We start from the raw sequence: 20,251 nt of genomic DNA on the forward strand, positions 1-20,251 counted from the left end.
CCAAGAGTCTATGCATAGTTTTTCTCAAATAATCAATAATACTCAATGGGGGTAACATTCCCGGGAATTTATATAGTGCCCGGTCACACACTTACGTCGTAGTGTCAACAGAGTATCGAGTTTTCAACCTGGTACACGTGGTGGCAAGCCACGGCACTTAATCCAGGGAATCTCGTATCTCAGATTATTCAAATTCATAAGCCATATAAATAATTCAATTATAATTCATCAACTTCAACATCATTCTCAATCGCATTTCATTCATCATCATACATCAATCATATTCAATCCTTATCCTTCATTATCACACCTCCCATTCCGTCCATCAATAGTTCCAATTCAAAACATAACTCATTCTTTTCTAAATGAATCAAACTTAAAACATACTCATTTTCTTAATAACTCTAAATCAAACCATATAACCTTCGAATCTAAATCTTTTTAAATAATCATATAAACAAAATCTCTAATTTTTTATAAAATTTCGGCAGCATCTCCTCTAAAACTCGGACTTTGCCACCCTTTTCGGGTCCAAACCTGCTTTCTTTTCAATTCAACATACCATTCCTCATTATCATAACAATCTCCACAAAAAATCTACCTCAGATCAACAATTAAACTCATACAATATTCAAATCCAACAACCAAAATTCAACTAAGAGTCATAGTTCACAAATCCTAGGCTTTTAACACAAAATACTTCAAATCAATAATTCACCGAATCATTAATTAATCAACAAGCACCAAACCAACCATGTTCATCAACAATAACATTCAACTATAATTCTCTCCAAATTAACATAACAACATTCACCATCCAAAATTAGTAACTAATTATCCAATAAACTTCACTACAAGAAAAAGGCGCATTTGTAACAAAAAATATTGTTACAAAACGTCAAAATTTTGAAACAAAAGTTTTTTGTAACAAAAAAAGGGTCCATTGCAGTAAGTCCCGTTACAAAAAGTTTTTGTAATGAAAAATGGAACTGTTACAATTCAATACCATATTTTGTAACAATTTTTTCTGATACAAAAAACCAGAAGCCGTTACAAAAGTGGTAACAAATTTTGATCTTAAAGGTATTTTTCGTGACAGTCAATTTTTTTCCTATCAAAAAATTTTGTTACAAAATGTAACATGATTTTGTAACATTTTTTTTTCTTTAGTTACGAAAGCAAATTAATTATTTTGTAACAAATTTTTTTTATTACAAATTACATGCATAATTTACTAAATTATTTTTTAAATTAACTAATATATTAACGATTTTAATAAGCAAGTTTACATGTATATAATATGCAAAAACATATATAAGTCAAACAAGATCCTTTAAGCTAAAATTGTCTTGAAACAGAATAACATTAGCTAGTGAGTACATTGATTAGTTCAACAAAAACATAAAAGTTCTAACATAAAAGTTCAACCAAAACATAAAAATTCTAACATAGCTTAGTGTCTCTATGCATCAAAACATTCTTGATCCCTCAAGATAGCATATGATCACCATTTCAGCACTCCTGTCAATAAGAAAAACCGAAATAAAAAAGTTAGAAACCATAAGCAACTTTAGGAATACCTTTAGGGTCTAATTTGTTTCATTGTCAAAGCGAGCTATGAGAGAGTTCAACATACTCTTGCACACTACAGTATACACATATCAATATGTTCTACTTTACTATTACTTAAAATCAATGAAGACAAGTATGAAACATGTTTCAAATAGCACTTATCTATTACTTAAAAAATTCAAGGCAGCCAATGGGTAACACAAGAATTTAGATTGAATCAAAATCAATGATACTTACCTCTATTAACCGTCCATTTGCAACAAGCCTTGGGCACAAATCATAGTAAAGATAACCAGCAAGAAAAGTGGAATGATTTGGAACAGAAACCTAGGAGATTAAAAGAGAACAGAGTGATGATTTTGGATAAAAGAATATGATAAAGTCTTCCTAAAAACAAACCTTACATTTGAAATCAGTTCCAGAGCAGCCTTTCGAACATCATCAGCTGTAATGTCATTTTGAAAAGAGTCTCCATTACAGCAAGAAATTTTCTAAGAGCTAGAAAGTAAAAAATGAGAAAATCTGTTGAAACCCTATTAATGATGAATGGTTTCCTTGAAGATAACGTGTCCAAGATCCAATATTTGAAAGTTTATTAAAGTGCTCTAATGAATTCTGGAATGCCTCACAGATAGGTGAAACACATAGAGCATGACTTAGCATTCTACTTTCCCAAAGAAAAGCCAACCACTTCTCAATTGAGACATTCTTCCATTTAAACATTCTAGTCAGCAGCTTGTACGCATTACCTGAGAGTTCCTTGAAACCCTGTGGATATGCCAATGAAAACCAAAATCTTGTTACTGAACATATTATGCAACAACCTCAGCAACCAATATGACAAAAGAAGCAAACTCAACCTTCAGTTGTATTAAATCTATTATATTGCAGAGTAGAATCATTATATTGTTAGGCAGATAACAGTCTCCATCCTCAAAGCAACCAAGAGGAGAAATACCCAACCATAGATCCAATGTAGCTTTGACAAAGAAAGCTTACTAGCTTAGCAAAATAAGAAATTCAATAAGACAAAGTATATAATTGATTCTAAGACCATAATTGAGGACAACATTCACCTTAATTGGGCGTACAACAACGATGAGAACTCCTCCTCTCCTTCTTCCATTTAAACATTCTAAATTCAGTTTATTGTATCTACCAAACAAGTTAATGTATCCACTCCTTCTTCCAACTCTTGTTATTTCAGCTTCTTTTATACTAAGTTACAAATGATTAAATAGACTAGTTCTATCATTAAATCACTCCTTGACCTTAACCTATTACAAATGTAAAGCAGCTTCTAGTTTCTTTATTCATGTATGTTAATAACGTGAATAACAACAATTAAGACAACCTAAGCAATTTGCAATTATATTTAGAGCATGTATGATATATTTTCTCTAATTATTTAGCTTAACGGAAGGTCCTAGTTGCCTTAAGGATGGTAAAAATTACAACACATAACTTATATTTCAAATTTAAGTGGCACTTGCTAACCTGTATGACAAATACTTGGCTATATATATATTATGTGATGACTTAATCTGTAAGTACTAAGTAGTGGTAAAACCAGTATTGAAGCATTGAGAAATATCATACATACATAACTTCCTAAATTTTATAGATCTTGGACAGCACTAGAATTTGTGTAACCTTGCAGATTCAACAATCAACACCAGCATATCCAGCACCAAATTCATCAATCAGGAATCCCAATCCGATGATTCAGGCCAACTTAAACTCAGAATTTTCACTACTCAGAAATAATGCAACAAAGCTAGCTGCAGAGAATTCAACAATCACAGAAATAGCCACCTCACTATCTCAATACCAACTCAATATTCAGAAATACTAACTCAAAGATATACTTACTTAACAAAGGAGAAACATGGAGACGAAGCAATGGCAGCAGCTCCGACACCTAGAAAAACAAAACCCGTCATAAACGAACCATGGTCGGAACCCAAACTGGAGTGGGATAGGGTTTGGCAGCTGCAGGGGAGTCCTCCAGCGGCTGCAACAGCGGTTTTCCAGCGCCATTCAGTGAGGCAGAACAGCGGTGGCAACTTCCTCCGTCGTCACCTCCTCTCTTCCAGCGACAAGCTCCAGCGGCAAGGATGGTCGAGCTCCTTTCTAACAATGGCAACAATGTTACTTTCTCCCTCTCTGCCTAGTTCGATGGCGACAGCTCGGCTGGGGTTCGGTGGTAGTGATTTCTTCGTCGGCGACCACAAGATGCGGCTTCTCGATCGTGTCTCTCCTTGGGTTCCCACAAGCGACGGCGACGAACTCAGAGGCGGCGGCGACGGCACGCGTAGCAGCAGTCTGTGATGGTGACGATGGCAGCACTGGCTTCTTGGCGAGGACCATGGCGGCGCTGGCTTCGTGGCAAAGACGATGGCATCTGCAGGAACACTTGGAGACGACGACGAACGCGAGGACCGGGGCTTCTCCTTCCTCGCGCACGCTATTTGATCCCTGACGACGATGGTTCAGCCATGGTTCAGCGGACAGAGGAGAAGAGAAAGGAGTAGAGGAGGAAGAAGAAGAGAAGGGTGGTTCGGGTAGCTGAGGCAGTGAACTCGCTAAGGAGCAAGGGGGTGAATGGTGGTGATGAGGTGGTGATGATCAAACTTGAAGATAATGGCTAAATGGGGGATGAAGTTGCTCTGAAGAGGAGGAAAAGTGAAAGGGAGGGGCTGTGCTAGGGTTCCTGGGTAAAAGGAGAAAATTATGGGTTAATTAGGATTAGGGTTTATAGGGTTTAATTTGGTAATTAGAGTTTAATTTGGGGTAAAAGTGAAATTAAGAATTTTGGGTAAATTGGAGTTTGGTAAATTTTTAATAAAATTAAAGTATATTGTATAAATTTGAAATCTAATTTAATCTCTTAAAATTACTTTAAAAATACTACTCAATTATCAATTTACTAATCAATTTTTAATCAAGTATTCTAATTTAAAATTAAAAATAATATAATTTATTTTTTGTTTATAAAAATTAAAGTATTAAATTCTAAAATCTCAATTATTTAAATTAGATCATATAAAATTCTTATTATTTTTATTTGCTAAATTTTATTATTTAAATATAAAAAATAATTTGATAATTATAAAATAAGATAAAACCTTAAATTACTTTAAACTCAATTAATCAAAATTTACTTTAAACCTTAAATTCGAAGACCACCGAAGACCACCAGGCCGCCGCTCACAACACAACGGCGAAAGAGACGGTAATAACAAACGAGATGACGACGAGAAGAACGTTTTTCGGGGGCTACGCCGATCCTTCTTCTTCCGGCGGGATCTTCATTGCGCTTTCTGGAGTGGTAGACGGCGCAGAGTGTTCGTGAGTGAGGGGTTGGGAAGATTTAGGATTTTTTACTGCAGTGTATCCCTTTTTACAGCTTTTAGTATTTTGTTTTTATTCTTTTCTTTTTAGTTACTTTTATTTATATTTATAATTTAATAAAATTTCTTTAAGTGACATAAATTAATTCTTAGTTAATTTTAAAAATCTGATTATTAATAAAAATTATACATTAATTATTTAGAAGAATATAAAATAATATTTATAATTTTTAAAAATTAATGAATACATACATTATATAAAAAATTTTAATTTTTGAAACAAAATAAAATTATTTTAAAAAAATATATACACAATTTTTTTTATTTTTAAAGTGTTTACCATTTAGAAAAAAGAATTTGTTATAAAATATACTTATATTTTGTGACAAATAATTAACTTGTTACAAAAAATATTGAATTTCTAACAAATTAATTTTTTGTTACAAAATAATTAGAGTTTTTGAAACAAAAAGTTGTTTTGTTACAAAACAATTGGAGTTTTTGAAACAAAAAAAAAATTGTTACAAAATATTTTGAATTTTTGTAACTTATTTTTTTTTGTTACAAAATATTACAATATTTTGTAACAAAACACTATATCGTTACAAAAACTAACATAATTTGTAACAAAATAAAACAGATTGTTACAAAATATTATCATGTTTTGTAACAACTTGTAATGTTGTTACAAAACATTATTCTTTTGTAACAATAAAAAATTGTTATTACAAAATACTATTTTTTTGTAACAATTTTAAATTTGATACAAATTTTTTGTTACAAATGTTCCATTTTCTTGTAGTGCTTCAACTAATTATATTCATCGACAAATTACTAAATATTAAACATACACCTGCATTCCAACTTATCCTATGGTCATCTAGCCTAAGTTTTCACAGAACATTATATATTAAATGCAAGAAACCTAAACCATACCTTAGCCGATTCCCAAGTGTTATTCCAAGAAAATTTTCCTAAAAGAACACAGCCCTCAAAACCTCAACTAATCCGCTTCCTCCAAGTTCCAATATTCACAATTTCAAGGTCAAATTATTTATTCACAACCTAATACACATTCATAACACATATATATCCAATTTAATACTCAAAGCTCAAATTCAAAGAAAATAAAATAGAATTATCGTATCCTCACCTTACCCAAGCTTCACATAAGTAAGAGTGAACGTTTCTCTCAAGCTAATTGAATCCTAAAACATCAGAAATCAAAGAAATTCAACCTTCCCATTAAAAATTCAAAAATTGGGGGAAAAGATGGCTGGAAGTGATTAAACAAGTTACCAGTGAAATTGTTCCGATAGAAACGTAGAGCTCGACGCGGTGAACGCGTGGCCGCAAACGGTGCGGCGATTGGAGCTCGAACGGAGAAGTTACGGGATATTGAATTCACCGTAAACGAATTCCTCTTCTTCTCTTCCCTGGGAGGCTTGCTGCGTCGTTGAGGGAAATGAAGAGAATAAGAGCCGTGGCTCTTTTTAATTGTTGGACTAATTGGGCCCACAACCCGGTTTGGGTCCGGTTTAACCGGTTCGGCCTGTTCGGTCCAATCTTGGACCGATTTCTTTAAAATTGGTGTCAAAATTCTCGTTTCGATGAGCTCTATCCTAATTTAATATAATATTCACATTTCTAATCTTCCTTATTAAAAATTAATTTATTGACTAATTATCTACTAATTTAACCGGGGTTTACAATATCTCTATATGCACCATCTATATATATATAATTTAATAAATGAGATCTATTAATCTTCATCCAATGAAGACCATTATATATATATTGATCTTTCTGGATTATTAATGTCCTTTTTAATAATCCTATAACTAACAATAACTTAGATTAAATTATAAAATATTTATCTCTCAATATTATGATCACTATCACAATGATAAATCTCTAAATTTAATCAAGGACCTTATTATATTAACGTTTTAATATAATAACAATAACAAATTATTTGACACATGATTGATTGGATTGTGGTCATACTACTTATTCCCAACACGGCGGTGAGGACATCGTGACTGGCGCCGAAGAGGAGGGCGATGACGGCAGAAAGAATGTCCTTCAATAACGAGGCGAGACGAGGGCGAGGCACGGCGAGATGAGGGTGCAGCACGGCAAGGTGAGGACAACCGTCAATCTTAACGGCGGCGGAAGAGTCCTCAATGGCAGATCTCTGCCGTGATTTTTCCTTTCAACACATGCAACAATAGCAACAACAACACAACAACGACATCATTTTCAAGAGTACCGAAATTAGGGCAAGTATGCTCAAGAGAAAAAAGAGGGGTGGGTTTAGAGGGATGTCCGATTAAGAAGAAAAAGAGGATGAGTTGGAGGAGGAGAAGTAATGTGAATTTTTGTTGTGTTGCTTTTTGTTGATGAATTAAAAATGAATAAATATAAAAAGAGGAATAGTTGGTGGTAATAAAGGTGGTGGTGGTAGTGAACGATGAGGTTAGAGAAGGGTGTTTTTGTTCGAAAAAAGTTAAAAGGACGATTTTAATACCAAATGAAACGTTGGGAACGATTTTAAATCCAAAATAAGATTAGAGACGAATTTGATTTTTATCCTAAATTTTAGGAATCAAAACAGTACTTATCCCTCCACGATATCTTATATGTGAGTGGCTGTTTTTTAAAGTCTGATTAAATGTGTAAATTATTTTATGCACCAACAACATATGATAACAATAATGTGAAAAATAATGAAACAAACAATTTGGCAAGTAAAAAAATAGACGGACATTTCAATAAAGAAACACAGACGTAGTTATATTATAAGTGTCCCATAATTTGGATTACATGAAATAGAAACGATCGAGGACATATACTTAATTAGTTTAAATTCCAAGTAATCAAAATCTAAAAGCATTAGACCACAGATTATAGAGACCATTATCAATATTGGTGTTATTGTTGTTTAAATCATCAGCTTGTGAGTACATATTAGGAGGAATGCGAAGCAAACGTTGGTGCCTTTCCATTTGAAGCTTTCTAATGCGATTGAGAGTGTCTTTGTAATTTTGGTAATGCAATGGATGAGGACTCCCTTGAAAATATTGCATTTGGTGCTTAGCAAGTTGGTCATACCTTGCAATTTCTTTATCAAGGTCCCCAACATACACTCTATTCAACTTGTTTAGCACATCCATCGCTATTTCCTCAACGATCTCTGATTCCAACCTATCATCATATATTATTTGTACAAACATTAAAATTCCTACATGCATGTGTGACCATATATATATATATATATTTCAAAACTTGCAATTTCTTACTTGAGAAACTACTTTATTATTTACACTACACATATTCTTTCATTTATATCTTTCATATAAAAAATGTTATTTGTAAACTATGACCAGCTACTAAAATCAGCCACCAATGTATTTATATATAAATACATATGTAGTTTAATTTATTTTCAATGTGTATTTATATTTTAACATATATTTTATACTAGTTGCTGACTTTAATGGCTGATTTTAGTACAAAGTTAGCATAACTCTTTTCAAATATATACACTCCTCTTTCCTTAAGAGTATAGTTAAACTATATGTTACATTTTTAATCCCTTTTGAAGCATTTTTTTATTTTCTATTATCTCATTATATTAATTACTTTATTTCTTTTATTATTAAAATATTCTCTATGATAAAAATTAATGAGTTATTCTATTCCTTCACTTATTAAACTTTTAGTTAGAAAGGTGTTACGGCCCGGCCCAGAATCAGCTTTGGGCCGACCCGACCCAAGCAGTACCCGACCCGGACACGCGCCCTCCAACCGACCCGGACACGCGTCCTGTACGGCCCACACGCGGCTGCATGGCAGCGTCCTTGGAGAATTGGGCCTGACCTCACGTGGGGCCCACTACTGACATGTATAAAAGGGGAAGATTGGCTCTTCCCCCGAGGTACGTCACATTCTCTCACCCCATTATTCTGCCCGCCTGCACATTGCTGACTTGAGCGTCGGAGTGTCTTTGCAGGTGGCACCCCCCCTCGTCCGTTCACCAGCACAAGTGCTCGCTAGCTCGGCAGACCCACAATCAGTGTGACCAGGACTAAGGACATCCTCACCTATCCATCTTTACATCTTCTGTCCACCCGACCTGTTTGGAAGACGACTAACGAACATTGGCGCCATCTGTGGGGACGTCTAAATGGAAGTTGCACTGGGTCCCGGCGACCAAGGCCGAGCTGCCGGAGCAGAGGGGGCAGCCTCCGTCGCCTCGCAAGGGGGGCGGCGAAGGTCCCCCCATCGACGCACGAGGACACGACCATTCGGAGGAACGGGCGGCGATAGCGCCATAATAATGCAAGAGCTACGCCACAGAGTCCAGAACCTGGAGCGGCAGCTTGCCAACCGGGAGCGGGACGAACGATCTGCCGATCCGAGCTATACCCCGTCTCCCGGGAGCGAGGAGGAAGACTCTTACCGAAGCCGCCCGCGGACGGAAGTGGAGAGCTCGCGGGAGGAGTCACCCATAGTGAGGAGACGTAATGACACGATCATTTACTCCCGCGGCGGACCGATCCGCCGAGCGACAAGAGGTCGCGAAGACGGAAGAACACGACAACCCGTGATAATGGGCGCCACCCCGTTCCACCGATCTATCCTCGAGGTCCGGCTGCCGAAACACTTCGACAAGCCAACAGACATGAGATACGACGGGACTCAAGACCCTCTAGAACACCTCACGGCCTTCGAGGCCAGGATGAATCTAGAGGGAGTAGGCGACGAAGTAAGATGCCGCGCCTTCCCGGTGACCCTAGCAGGACCAGCGATCAGATGGTTTAACGGCCTCCCTCAAGGCTCCATCTACAATTTCTCAGACATCAGCCGCACATTCCTGGCTCAATTTACAATGAGAATAGCAAAGGCCAAGCATCCTATCAACCTTCTCGGGGTAACCCAAAGACAGGGAGAGCCGACCAGGAGGTACTTAGATCGGTTCAACGACGAATGCTTGGAAATCGACGGCTTAACCGACTCGGTGGCCAGTCTCTGCCTAACGAACGGCCTCCTCAACGAGAACTTCCGAAAACATCTTACCACGAAGCCGGTTTGGACGATGCATGAAATCCAAACGGTGGCCAAAGAGTACATAAACGATGAGGAAGTCAGCCGAGTCGTGGCTGCCAATAAGCGGCAGTCCGGTTACGGCCAGGCTCGGCAGTCCGGTGGCGACGGGGAGAGAGCAAAAGAAAAGGTTAGGGAGGAGGCATCAAACAAAGCTCCTAGGCCGTTCCCTCGAGTCGGGAAGTTTACTAACTACACTCCACTCACCCTCCCCATTGTGGAAGTCTATCAACAAATAGCTGAGAAGGGAATTCTTCCGAAGCCCCGACCACTAAAGGATCGCACGGGTGGAAACAAGAACCTTTATTGTGACTACCATAAGGGATATGGCCATCAAACACAGGACTGTTTCGACCTGAAGGATGCATTAGAACAGACGATAAGGGAAGGAAAGCTAGCAGCGTTCTCCCATCTCATCAGGGAGCCGAGAAGGCGTTATCGTGATCAGGTCGAGGAAGACAAGACACGCTCGGCCAAACGGCGACCGGAGCCCGAAGACAGAGACCACGGCCTCACGGTAATAAACGTGGTAACGGCAAAAAATGCTGCACCAAAATCCCGGTCGGCACACAAGAAAGACGCCAAGGTTCTGGCGATCTCATCTCCACCTGTGCAGAGTACCAAAAAACCTCCGTCCATTTCTTTCGGCCCAGAAGACCAATGGTTCAGCGACGCCCCGGAAAACCCTCCCATGGTCATAACGGCCAGAGTGGGAACCGGCCTCGTCAAACGGATCCTTGTCGACACTGGAGCTGATTCAAACATCATGTTCCGCAATGTGTTCGACGCACTGGGGCTGAAAGACGCCGACCTGACGACTCACCAGCACGGGGTTATCGGGTTAGGCGACCACTTCATCAAACCAGACGGAGTCATTTTCCTACCAATCTCGGTGGGACAGGTGCAAGGCCGAAGGTCGGCGATGGCCGAGTTCGTAATCCTCCGAGATTCCACGGCCTACAACATCATCTTGGGAAGAAAAACAATCATTGATTTTGAAGCTATAATCAATACCAAGCTGCTGGTTATGAAGTTTGTCACCGATGATGGATCCATAGGGACCATAAGAGGAGACCTCGAGACGGCGGTCGCTTGTGACAACGCCAGCCTTTCCCTCAGAAAGAAGTCCAAAGAAGCATCCGGCGTATTCCTAGCCGACCTTGATGCCAGAGTAGAGGACAAGCCGAGGCCGGAACCAGAAGGGGACCTGGAGAAATTTAGCATCGGTGACGAAGGGGAAAAGTTCACATTCGTTAACAAGAACCTCCCACATGAGTTGAAGGAGCCTTTGATTGAAATGATAAGGGCCAACAAAGACCTGTTCGCATGGACGCCAGCCGACATGCCGGGCATTGATCCACAAATCATCTCACATCACCTAGCCGTCAAGCCGGAAGCACGCCCAGTGGCTCAACGAAGGAGAAAGATGTCGGCGGAAAGAGCAGAGGAGGTAGCCAAGCAAACGGCCGGCCTCCTAGAAGCAGGCTTCATACGAGAAGTGGACTACTCGATGTGGCTCTCAAATGTGGTATTGGTGAAAAAACACAATGGCAGATGGAGAATGTGCGTGGACTACTCTGACCTAAACAAAGCATGCCCCAAAGATTGCTTCCCCCTCCCCAACATAGATGCACTCGTCGACGCCGCGGCGGGGTACTGATATCTGAGTTTCATGGACGCCTACTCCGGTTACAATCAGATACCGATGCACCGACCAGACGAAGACAAAACGGCGTTCATAACGCCAGGAGGAACTTTCTGCTACAAGGTAATGCCGTTTGGCTTGAAAAATGCAGGGGCAACATATCAAAGGCTGATGAACAGGATATTCCACGACCTCATAGGGAAAACGGTCGAAGTTTACGTGGACGACATCCTGGCAAAAACAACACGACCCGACGACCTCCTAAACGACCTGGCAAGTGTGTTTGCGTCCCTCCGTCAACATGGTATGAGGCTGAACCCCCTCAAGTGCGCCTTCGCCATGGAAGCCGGCAAGTTCCTGGGATTTATGATAACTCAGAGAGGGGTAGAAGCCAACCCGGAGAAATGCCAGGCAATACTTCAGATGAAGAGCCCGGGCTGTGTCAAGGACGTCCAGAGGTTGGCAGGGCGATTGACATCACTTTCCCGGTTTCTCGGGGCCTCGGCGACAAAGGCCCTGCCATTCTTCAACCTCATGAAGAAAGGGATGGCGTTTGAGTGGACACCCGCGTGCGAAGAAGCCTTTCAACACTTCAAGGAAATCCTAGCGGCACCTCCCGTTCTCGGGAAGCCAAGGGACGGGGAACCACTGTACCTGTACCTCGCTATAACAAGCGAAGCCCTGGCCGCAGTACTAGTGCGGGAGGACGGGAGGACCCAACAACCAGTCTACTTCATAAGCAGGGCCCTACAAGGAGCAGAGTTAAGATATAGCAAGTTGGAAAAACTAGCTTTAGCACTCCTAACTTCCTCGAGAAGGTTAAAACAGTATTTCCAGAGTCACCAAGTGGTCGTCAGAACGGACCAAGGGATCCGGCAAGTTCTCCAAAAACCCGACCTGGCGGGAAGAATGATGACTTGGTCCATCGAACTCTCTCAATATGACATACGGTACGAGCCCCGGCAAGCCATCAAGGCGCAGGCCATGGCGGATTTTTTGGTTGAAGTAACAGGAGACCCAGGCGAAGACATGGGTACACGGTGGACGCTCCATGTGGACGGAGCCTCCAACCAGACCTTTGGAGGAGCCGGGATCATCCTAGAAAGTCCAAACGGGGTCGTATACGAACAGTCGGTCAGATTTGAGTTTCCCATCTCGAACAACCAAGCCGAATACGAAGCCCTCATAGGAGGCTTGACCCTAGCAACAGAGGTCGGCGCAAAAAGGCTGGAAGTATGCAGCGATTCCCAAGTCGTCACTTCCCAAGTAAACGGCAGCTATCAAGCCAAGGACCCCTTGTTGCAGAAGTACTTGGAAAAGGTCAAAAGCTTGAGCCAAAAGTTCGACGAGGTCACGGTCCAGCATGTACCCAGAGAAAGGAACACACGAGCAGACCTCCTATCAAAATTAGCCAGCACGAAGCCAGGGGAGGGAAACCGGTCTCTCATCCAAGGCATGACAAGGGAACCTGCAATTGCACTACACATAACGACCCTAAGTTCTTCATGGCTAGACCCCATCACCAACTACCTAGAACACGGCCAAGTCCCTGGTGACGAAAAGGATGCGGTGAAATTGAGGAGGGAAGCGGCCAAATACGCCGTCATCCAAGAACAGCTGTTCAGAAAAGGGCTCAGCCAACCCCTACTGAAGTGCCTACACCCCGACCAAACGGACTACGTCCTCAGGGAAGTCCACGAGGGCTGCTGTGGGCACCACATCGGAGGAAAAGCCCTAGCAAGGAAGTTGATCCGAGCTGGGTACTACTGGTCGTCGATGATGGCAGATTCCAAAGAGTTTGTCAAAAAGTGCATAAAGTGCCAACAGAACGCCAACTTTGCCAAGGCACCGGCAAACGAGTTGAGCTTGCTGACGACCTCCCGGCCATTCGCTCAGTGGGGAATCGACCTCTTAGGGCCCTTCCCTGTCGGCCCTGGGCAGGTCAAATATCTCATAGTGGCAATTGATTACTATACCAAATGGATAGAAGCCGAACCATTGGCTAGCATATCCTCAGCCAATTGCAGAAAATTCATGTGGAGGCAGGTGATAACACGGTTCGGGATACCAGAAGTCGTCATCTCGGACAACGGCACACAATTTGCTGACAAAAAGTTCACAGAATTTCTCAACGGCCTAGGTATAAGGCAAAGGTTCTCTTCGGTAGAACACCCTCGGACGAACGGATAAGTGGAGTCCGCCAACAAGGTTATCCTTTCAGGGCTAAAGAAGAGGCTGGACAACAAAAAGGGTGCTTGGGCCGACGAGCTGGCATCGGTCCTCTGGTCTTACCGAACAACCGAGCAGTCCTCCACCAAGGAAACTCCTTTCCGATTAACATACGGGGTGGACGCGGTAATACCCGTAGAAATCGGAGAACCAAGCCCACGACTTCTTTTGAAAGGGGTGGAGGAAGCCGTAGAAAAGGACCTGATTGAGGAAGCCCGAGAAATGGCCCACTTGACAGAAACGGCGCTAAAACAAAGAGTGGCGCTCCGCTACAACACCAAAGTGCTCAAGAGGGAATTCGAGCCAAACGACCTCGTCCTGAGGCGAAATGATATCGGCCTGCCGACCCCCGGAGAAGGCAAGCTGGCGGCCAACTGGGAAGGCCCATATAGAGTCAAGAAAGTGATGGGAAAAGGAGCATTCAAACTAGAAAGACTCGACGGCAAGGAAGTCCCGAGAACTTGGAATGCGGACAACCTTAGAAGATTCTACTCCTAGAGGACGGAGCGACCTGCCGGCTAATCTAGCTAAGTAGTTAATTTGTCATTTGAACTTCATAGTAACTTTCAAGTCTTTTATGTGGATACCGAATAAGATACACTTGTGCAAATTCTCTATTCTATTTTACCTCCGTTTTTCAGATAAATCATCTTGTCGTGACTAGCAACGACACCTAACCCGGGACTGATCACCCCGGGAGATCATCAACTACCGTTGTAACGAACAACTACTCGAGAGCCCACGGGCCGCCGATATAAACAACTATAAACCAAAAACGGTTACTAAAAACGATAACAACCGGACAAGTAAGAAAAACTTCATCGCGACAACACGAGCAAGCGACCAAAGAGTCATTATTCACAAGCCAAAAGTAAAACGGCTAAGATTAAACTGTTCGTATAAGCCAAAACGGCTAAAAACAACTGTCTACAAGCCAAAACAAAACGGCTAAACAAAAACGATGAAACAAAGAGTTCATTTCTTCGGAACATCAACAACCTGGCCGTCCTTAATAATCTTAAAAACGCCAATTGCCGACGTGTCGAACTCAGGGGCAACAATTTTAATTTGAGCCTTCAGGGCTTCCTCGGTGCCCAAAATCGCGCCTTTACCCTGTTTGACGACGTCTTTGTACTTGGCCTTCCATGTTGCCAGTTCGGCCTCCACGGCCTGCTTCTCCTTCTCGACTTCGGCCGTACGCTTCTGCGCTTCGCCGACCTGTTTCTCCAGAGCCATCTCACGCTCGACCAGACGTTCAATCGTCGCGTCCGACTCTTTCTGTTTCTTCTCGGCAGCTGTTAACTTTTGTTCGGCGGAGGTAGCTTTCTGCTCAGCGGTGGTGGTTTTCTTCTCGGCGGCATCCAACTTCTCCGAAGTTTGAGTCAACTGCTCCCGGAGAGTTTCCACTTCACTTTTCAATTCATTGTTGGCCTTCCCAGCAGAGTCCAACTTCCGACGAAGAGACTCCATCCCGGACAGCTCAAACTCAGCCTTCCGGGCTATCACGGCACCCCGCAGAAGTGTTCGGTACATCCACCTCGCTTGACCGGTAAGGGAAGACTCGTGGAAGTAGTCCTCGGTGCCAGGGATCAGTTGGGTATCTATAAAGTTACTTGCATCAAAATTCCTCTCCATGACGGTGAGGACCCCCTCAGGACTAGAAGACGCCGTCCTCTTCCTTTTAGGGGTGGGGACGACCACCTCCACGTCATCGTCAGGAGCAGACGTCGAACCCCCTTGGCCTACCACTTCGCGAGGGGGAGAGTCATGAACCGTTTTCCCGACCCCGACCTGGGCGGCTTGCGTCGAGGTCCCGGTCCCCCCAACAACGGCCTCCTGCCCTGAAGAAGTTTTGTCCTCTGGGGGAGCTGCGGACGTCTCGGCAGCAGATTGATCATTATCCTCTTCATCATCACCGCCGCCGAGGAAAGTCTGAAACAAGTCGGGAAGACCCGTCACGGACGCAGACATATCCACTGCAGGAAGACAAGGAAGGTCGGTTAGTCGTCACATAACATCAACAAGAAGGAAAAAGACAAAGAGGAAAGTAAAAAGCTTCTCACAAATATAGTTACGGCCGGACTCCCGGTCACCCATAAGGAGATGGGGATTTACCGGGTTCTTCCCAAAAACTGCGTTTAGCACCTCGGCAATCTGCTGATCTACTGCCGACATGTTTTTATAAATCACCTTAATAAAACTATTGGACCCTGCCCCGAAACTCCAATAAGTCGGGATAAGCCGTACCCCCTCCAACGACAACCAAAAGGGGTGGCGACCCTTGGCAGGGCGGACCTTAAAATATTTGTCCTTGAACCCGTGGTAGGAATCTTCGAACAAACCAAAAATCTTCCGACCCTGGGCAGCTCGGAAGGACATAAACCCTTTTCTATGTTTCCCCTCCTTGGTAGGGTTTGTGAGGGTGAAGAAGAAGAGAAAGACATCCACGGACACCGGCAGTTCGAGATATTCACAGACCATCTCGAAACAGCGGATCGAAGCCCAACTGTTCGGATGCAACTGCGACGGTGACACGGAAATTCGGTTTAAGAGCGCCATTTGAAAGGCTGAGAAAGGAATGCGAACTCCGACTTGAGTGAACATGGCTTTGTAGAACCAAATCCAGTCGGCGACCTGGCGGGGTTGGAAGTTGATTTCGTACAAACGCTCGTGAGGAGCCGGGACGAAAACGTCGTAATTGGCCTCCTCGTCGGTCCCGCCGCACAAATACCCGGCTTGTCGGAACTCGGTGAGCTCCTCCTCGCCCATTTGATTGGGTGAATCCCTTACATCAGAGACGACCCAAGCATACTGGTCGTACGCCGCAGGGTTGACGGATGCCCGGGAGACCGTGCGAGCCATACCTACATGGGGGTACCATCCAGTTAGTCTAAGAGATCGGTTGCTCAGGCCGAACACAAACATCACCCTCACGACTTCTCGACTAAGGCTAAACAAGACTGAATGGCTAAAGAGAACGAGGAAAAAGCCTACCCTGGAATGGTACTTTCCCCCCTAACACGTCTACTCGCAACTAAAAGGCTACGCAGTGACATCAAAAAACCAAATAACAACCATGCAGAAATAATGCATAAAAGGGAGGTTGATCAGAAAAGTTACCTGAATTGATGAAAGGAAGATGAAGTTGAATCTGGGAAAATGCAAGAAACACGAACGGAGGCACCACAGCAAAGCCTTGAAGCAAGGAGGGAGAAGGGAGAATAGGGAGTGCGAAAAAAGTGCATAAAGTGCAGAAATATCAAGACCACTCGTTTAAAAACTGCCTCCAGAGCGCGAAACGCCTGGGGGCAAAATGGTCTTTTCAAAAGGGGTTTTTTACCCCATTATGAGCATTCAATGCTCGGCGCAGGAAACGAAGCGATGAAACGGTTGTTTGAGCAACCAAGAGACGCGCCTTGGGGGCACGTCCTCCCCACGAGCGACCGACCAGACGAGATGCGAGACGACACGCCATTGGTAGCTCCCACGACTACCATTGGCGCGTGGGGGCACTGTTACGGCCCGGCCCAGAATCAGCTTTGGGCCGACCCGACCCAAGCAGTACCCGACCCGGACACGCGCCCTCCAACCGACCCGGACACGCGTCCTGTACGGCCCACACGCGGCTGCATGGCAGCGTCCTTGGAGAATTGGGCCTGACCTCACGTGGGGCCCACTACTGACATGTATAAAAGGGGAAGATTGGCTCTTCCCCCGAGGTACGTCACATTCTCTCACCCCATTATTCTGCCCGCCTGCACATTGCTGACTTGAGCGTCGGAGTGTCTTTGCAGGTGGCACCCCCCCTCGTCCGTTCACCAGCACAAGTGCTCGCTAGCTCGGCAGACCCACAATCAGTGTGACCAGGACTAAGGACATCCTCACCTATCCATCTTTACATCTTCTGTCCACCCGACCTGTTTGGAAGACGACTAACGAACAAAAGGTAAAGTCACCTTACTTTATATATACCTTTTCATAATTTAACTTTGCCTTATACCATATATATACAAGTGTGAAGAGTTGACATTATTGTTATATGATTCTAGGTTTATATATAATAAGCAAGAAAATAACCACTTTGGGCATATTGTTTGACTTTCTATTGATTTTCTGGATCATCATGTACAAATAAACAAGAAACATATAGAGATATATTAGTTTAGTGTACCATTACCATAAACTATTTTACATTAGTATTTAATTATATATTCTCAAGCTAAACTAAACCATTAATATTTTGACCCTAAAATAATTATAGTTCTAATAAAATAATCTTAACAGGAAAAACTGCACTTTCTAACACTATTATCGTCAAATTTTAGAATTTCAATAATAATACATTAGCGTTGTGTGTTTCTTCAACAAAATAAATCTGATAATAATACTTAAAATCGTCGATTCTGTATATAAAATTTAACAGTAAATTTAAACGATAATCAAATTTTGTTTGCAGTGTAAACTTTCAAAAATAATAGAAGCTTGACCAATATCAAGAATTGTGAGTCCGTGGTATATGACCATAAACGATATGATGGTTGGAGTGGGTTACGGATTGTTGAAGCCAAAATGTGTAAGTGGTATATGACCATAAACAATTAAGTAGAAACAAAATTTGCTTTTCATGTAAATTTGATATTTAATTAACAACACCAAATGATTTGATAAGTTTCACTAAATTATCATTTATCAATTCTACATAAAAATAACTGCACGTAAATTTTTACGTTGCAACCTGAAGTTAATTAGACGTATATTATGATTTACCTGTCAACGGAGCAATCCCAGCCTGAGAAAGTGGCAGCTTCAGCAAGAGCATCCCTCCATTTCTGAATTTTCTTGTTAGGGCGATCAGAATCACGAAAGCGCTCCTCATGTCTGGCGAAAGCTGTTGCAAAGCTTCCCGTTTGGTACCTAACAATGGAAGGCTCCACATCGTAGAATATGGGAAGCACCATCTGCCCCCTCGTTTTCTTACAATCAATTATCTTCTTCACCTCCTCAAGACACCATCTGGAGGATGCGAAGTTCTTCGAGAACACGATCACGGAGAGCTTGGCATCCTCTATGGCCCTGAGAAGCGTCCCCGAGATCTCGTCTCCTCTCTCAAGATTGTAGTCTATGTAGGTTCTGATCTCAAATCTCTTGAAGGCAGCGTGCAGATGGCTGGTGAATGTCTTCCTTGTGTCCTCGCCCCTGAAACTGAGGAACACCTCGTGAACACCATTATTGGTGGAGGACGATGCTGCCATGTATGTTCTCTGTTCGTTCTCGATCTCTATGGTTTCAACATGCAAGAAATTAAAGCATTATTACCATTTGCCTTATTAGTTGACTTTAGTAGGTGTTAGTTCCTATGTACCTTCCGGGGATAGAATTCAGGCAATATCTCGATTCAACTTATCGTACCAACAAATACAAGCAAACATTACATTATTATATAAACAATGTTACACCAGCATAATTTATTCTTTTTCATTCTCTAATAATAAGAAGAAGAAGAGTAAAGTATCGTGTTTATCTCTAACGTTTTGGATAAATTCTATTTGTGTTGTATTGCTAATGTTTATAAAAGTGATTTAATATTATCTTGCCGTCAATTTTACTAATAGATCATATTGTATTTGTCAATTATTCTTACTTGGATGTATTTATTCTCAATTAGATCTTATTTAGATGTGTTCAATTTTAATATTGTAGGAATTAGTTTCAACTTTTAATGAGCTATTATCCGAAGTAGATCATCGGTTCTGCTCCAAATATTTCTATTCTAATTTCAAAAAGAGATTTTCAGAACTCAAACTAAAGTTCATGATGTATAATTGACAGTATGATAACATTGAATCACTTTTACAAACGTTAGAAATACAAATAAAACGATTTAAACGTTAGGGATACAAATAGGATATATTCCAAATTTTTGAGACAAAAATGATACTTTATTCTAACAACAATAATAATACAACTACAGGTGAATTTACACTAAAATCAACTATTAATATATAATACACGTAAAAATATAAAATACATACTAAAAATTAGTTAAACTTCATATATTTATACATAAATATATAGTGATTTATTTTAGTGACTAATTTTAGTGTACAATTAATATTTTTGATAAATAATAATAATAATAATAGATTATTTTTATTAACATAACATTATATAATTAGATTAATGTATAAAATTATTTTATATTAATAATATATTAAAATTAAATAATAATAATAATAATAATAATAATAATAATAATGAAGTGATTGAATTTTAAAAAGTAAAACAGTCCTCTTTATCGTTATTTCTAGTGAACGATTTCTTGCTGGAGAGAAATAGAACAGAT

General features: G+C 41.5%; 1 protein-coding gene and 2 long non-coding RNA genes across 3 annotated transcripts; all 3 read right to left on the bottom strand.

Moving 5' to 3' along the window:
* Window positions 1–1,375: 1,375 nt before the first annotated feature.
* LOC130965216 (uncharacterized) lies at window positions 1,376–2,524 on the bottom strand. The gene is made up of 3 exons (XR_009081191.1): window positions 1,977–2,524; window positions 1,810–1,899; window positions 1,376–1,521 (listed from the first exon to the last, which is right to left on the bottom strand). It is a non-coding gene; the product is annotated as an uncharacterized LOC130965216 (long non-coding RNA).
* A 3,399-nt stretch (window positions 2,525–5,923) lies between these two features.
* LOC130965218 (uncharacterized) lies at window positions 5,924–6,536 on the bottom strand. Its single transcript, XR_009081192.1, has 3 exons — window positions 6,225–6,536; window positions 6,079–6,133; window positions 5,924–5,990 (listed from the first exon to the last, which is right to left on the bottom strand). It is a non-coding gene; the product is annotated as an uncharacterized LOC130965218 (long non-coding RNA).
* Window positions 6,537–7,700: 1,164 nt separating this feature from the next.
* Window positions 7,701–19,325, bottom strand: LOC130969030 (disease resistance protein RPV1-like). Its single transcript, XM_057894587.1, has 2 exons — window positions 18,676–19,325; window positions 7,701–8,132 (listed from the first exon to the last, which is right to left on the bottom strand). The coding sequence occupies exons 1-2, from the start codon at window positions 19,158–19,160 to the stop codon at window positions 7,805–7,807; spliced, it is 813 nt and encodes a 270-aa protein (XP_057750570.1). The 5' UTR covers window positions 19,161–19,325; the 3' UTR covers window positions 7,701–7,804.
* Between the last annotated feature and the right edge of the window lie 926 nt (window positions 19,326–20,251).

Source organism: Arachis stenosperma, chromosome 3 (genome assembly GCF_014773155.1).
Source record: "Arachis stenosperma cultivar V10309 chromosome 3, arast.V10309.gnm1.PFL2, whole genome shotgun sequence".
Taxonomy (NCBI): Eukaryota; Viridiplantae; Streptophyta; class Magnoliopsida; order Fabales; family Fabaceae; genus Arachis; species Arachis stenosperma.

Excerpts from the sequence above, each read along its gene's own strand:
- LOC130969030 (XM_057894587.1), bottom strand. The coding sequence starts at position 19,160 with ATGGCAGCATCGTCCTCCACCAATAATGGTGTTCACGAGGTGTTCCTC. Across the intron at positions 8,133-18,675 it reads TGGGATTGCTCCGTTGACAG|GTTGGAATCAGAGATCGTTG; the intron begins GTAAATCATAAT and ends ATATGATGATAG.